Source organism: Corvus brachyrhynchos, unplaced genomic scaffold, assembly GCF_000691975.1.
Source record: "Corvus brachyrhynchos isolate BGI_N302 unplaced genomic scaffold, ASM69197v1 scaffold319, whole genome shotgun sequence".
NCBI lineage: Eukaryota > Metazoa > Chordata > Aves > Passeriformes > Corvidae > Corvus > Corvus brachyrhynchos.
This window is the reverse complement of record NW_008246065.1, coordinates 1035190-1038437: the sequence shown is the minus strand read 5'-3', so window position 1 is coordinate 1038437 and position 3248 is coordinate 1035190. Positions and strand designations below refer to the sequence as shown.

Here is a 3248-nt window from a genome sequence, read left to right as displayed (position 1 = left end):
ATCCAAAGAGAAATTTTGTTAAAAACCTGATTACACTTTGTTTTCTTTTTTTAAACTAATCCCACAGATTCAGTTACACAGGCAGAAGTTACAATTAACATACAAGACTACATAATTCAGGAAAAAGTGACGATATAACGCTTTGATACAAATTGCACTGCACTACCAAAAGTAATTGTTTTCCATAGCACACAGTTTCAAGGTCATGGGCACTCCCCCCTCCACTCAACCAAAACAAATTTTAAATACAACACAAACAGCTGGAAGCCTGCTGAAATTAGAATGCCACTGAGCAGTTATGAATACTCTGCTTTCCAAACCAAAGATTAATTCTGCATTTAGAGCAGTATCTTCAGGAATCCATTGGCAAGTACCAAAGAAGCTCTGTCACATTTGGAAAACTGCAACACTCCATCTAATATTTTATCTCAAAGTTCATATAGTTTATGTAACTTACCCCACATTCTGCCACATCTCTGTATTTACCAAAATGCAAAACCTGTCAAGAAGGAAAAGGCAATGCAATCACTCTGTTTCTGACAGCATCCTGAACATGAATCACCCCAAAATCACTGCGGTCCAAAGTCCCTCACAGACGTGCTGCCAAAGCTTTCATCATTTTAGCATTTTCTATTCCTCAACAGAAATGCTACATGTGATGTTTTACTGACGCCATTGGAGCTGAACAGTCACTATCAGTGTCCAGACTCCATAGGTTTAACTCACAAACTAAAGAAATACAAGGACCAGAATGAGTAAAATGACTAACATTTGCTAAAACAGTAAATCAGTATTTCACTTACACGTGCATTTGTGTTTGGGTCAACTGTTTCATAAACTCCCATGTAGAACTCAGGATCAAACATATCTTGAACCATGCAGCGAAATTTCACTAAGCTGTTGGGTTTTAGGTAATGTACAGGAACATCATTCAGTGATGGAACCTGTGAATAAAGAGATTGTTTCATACAACCGGTGCATATTGAGCAGTGCTCTGAAGTAAGCCAAAACCAGCACAAAAACTTAATCTCTGATCATCCAGTAGATCCTCCTCCTCAAACCCCTGTATACATAGCACACTTACTATTTCCTGGGTGCATCTCCCATCCTAATCTAAGCAGTAACAAAGTCTATCTATCCCAAACACTTTCTGCAATGGCTGTTGCAGATAATAGTTACAATTATCAGGCACTTAACAGTTCTCAAATTCTTCCAGTCCCAAAGCCACCAGTCCCAATACTGGACTATGAAAGAAGTGGTTATAGGTCACTGGAACTGTATGAAAACTGTACAACATTTGAAACCAACTTTTAAACTTGGAATTATTGCAGCTGCATGATTAAACAGAGTTTATTACTTATCTTATTTCTACTTAACCGCACTTCCACCATGTGCTGGGTACCAGCAGTACTAGAACAATTTGCATGCACAATTTCTTATAACAAAAGGTCCTGGAAAACCTGTATGTTAATTTCCAAGTCACAATGGGGAAGTCTTTTTCCCACAGTTTTACGTGACAATGGGAAAATAGAAAGAAAAAAATCAATGCCTAAGCATGTGGTATAACTTCAAAGAATGAGACTTGCAATACGAATAGAGTTTTCTAAATTTGAAGATAAAATCTTTGTTGAAAAAGCCCACCTCCAACATCAAAATGCAGCAAAAATCCTAAGTGGCCCTACAGGAAGTTGCATTTTAACAGAAGTATATCGCCCCATGGTTTTTTTGAGCAAGAAAATGTGATTTCAATTCCTTCTAATGTTGTAAATTTTAGTCAATTTTGCCATTTATCCTTTGATTTAAGCTATGATTTAAATACTAAGTACAGAATACTTTCACTGACAGAGAAAGAAAACAAATATTTTTCACCTGTTTTTAGTCACAAGTAGAACAGATTTGATATGGATGTTTCTAATCCCCTTAGCTGTGTTCCATGATGTCATTTCTGCTACAGCCTTTTAGAAAAGTACCAACTTTTGAACTCAAATGTGCACATTTTATTTTTAAAACCTAAAGCACAGCTTCTCTGCTAAATGGCACAAACCATGCCTGACCTGGCCCAACACAGCACAGTTTTAGAAGGAAAAGCATTTTTTCCTTAAAACCTGAAGGCCCAGGCAGCTATTTATTCAACCCACACAAGAGTTTGAAGCATCATGATAAAAGCTCCTGAGAGAAGCGGTTTATAACCAGCAACTAAGAAGCTCGTGGCACACACTGAGGACTCGCACTTCCCCAAAAATAACAATATTTGTCATCTCCTGCCATCTACTGACTGTGCTGCAGAGTGGCAGCACCCAGCAGCGATGGCCTGGGGGATGGAGGGTGCTGAAGGCCAGCGGATGGATGGACGGACTATTCCAGCTGGGATTTCACATCCGGGCTGTGCACCCAGGCTAAAGCAGCCGAGGTGTAAATTCCACGTCCTAAAGCCTGGGCTTGAAATTCGGCTGCACACTTACCACGGAAAGGCAGAACTTACCAAAAGCAAGCCACCGCAATAAAATGTAAAAACAATGACGCTTAAGAAAAAGTGTAACTCGAGAAGAATAAAACACTCTTACCCAGTTAGTAGCATTATTTTCTTTTAATTTCTCCCTGAAGTATTCGGTTACCTTCTTCTCCCAATCAGAGTTTGGAACATTTTGGGCTACAAAACCAACATATTTATGTGCCTATTAGCACCACATAAGAGACTCTTATCCAGCATTCTCCCAGAATATCAAAATACCCCAACTTTCACTTCTATCTTAGGGAAGTAAGTGCACCTTAGACTAACTTATTCCCCTTGCAATACATTGACTTCCCCTTTCAAACCCTTTCAGGCCAACCAAGAAGCACAGAGCCATTCTTGGAAGCGAGGGAAAGCTCCACAACAGCCCAGCAGGAAAGCGCAGGAGTCGAGGCGCTGCTTTCCACGCTGTGTCGGCTGCGGAAATTTCTATTTCAGCACTTCAAACCCTTTCAGGCCAACCAAGAAGCACAGAGCCATTCTTGGAAGCGAGGGAAAGCTCCACAACAGCCCAGCAGGAAAGCGCAGGAGTCGAGGCGCTGCTTTCCACGCTGTGTCGGCTGCGGAAATTTCTATTTCAGCACTCCTTAAGTTTAAATCAAGCCCAGCACGGAAACAGCCGCGGCTGATGGCACTGGTAACATTAGCACCGACCGGCAGCGCGGCAAAGAGCACGCGTTGCTGCCAGAACCCAGAAATACACGAGATAAAAGAAACATATGCTATATACAATATA

The 3248-nt window shown here is 40.7% G+C and overlaps 1 protein-coding gene across 1 annotated transcript in view; it reads right to left on the bottom strand.

Annotated features, from left to right (window-relative positions):
- Nucleotides 1-2892, bottom strand: part of MCMBP (minichromosome maintenance complex binding protein) — a 14117-nt gene extending 11225 nt beyond the window's left edge. Inside the window, 4 exon segments of the mRNA XM_017746846.1 lie at nucleotides 459-499; nucleotides 804-944; nucleotides 2565-2659; nucleotides 2662-2892. Coding sequence (XP_017602335.1) covers nucleotides 459-499; nucleotides 804-944; nucleotides 2565-2659; nucleotides 2662-2710 — 326 coding nt within the window. The 5' untranslated portion in view covers nucleotides 2711-2892.
- Between the last annotated feature and the right edge of the window lie 356 nt (nucleotides 2893-3248).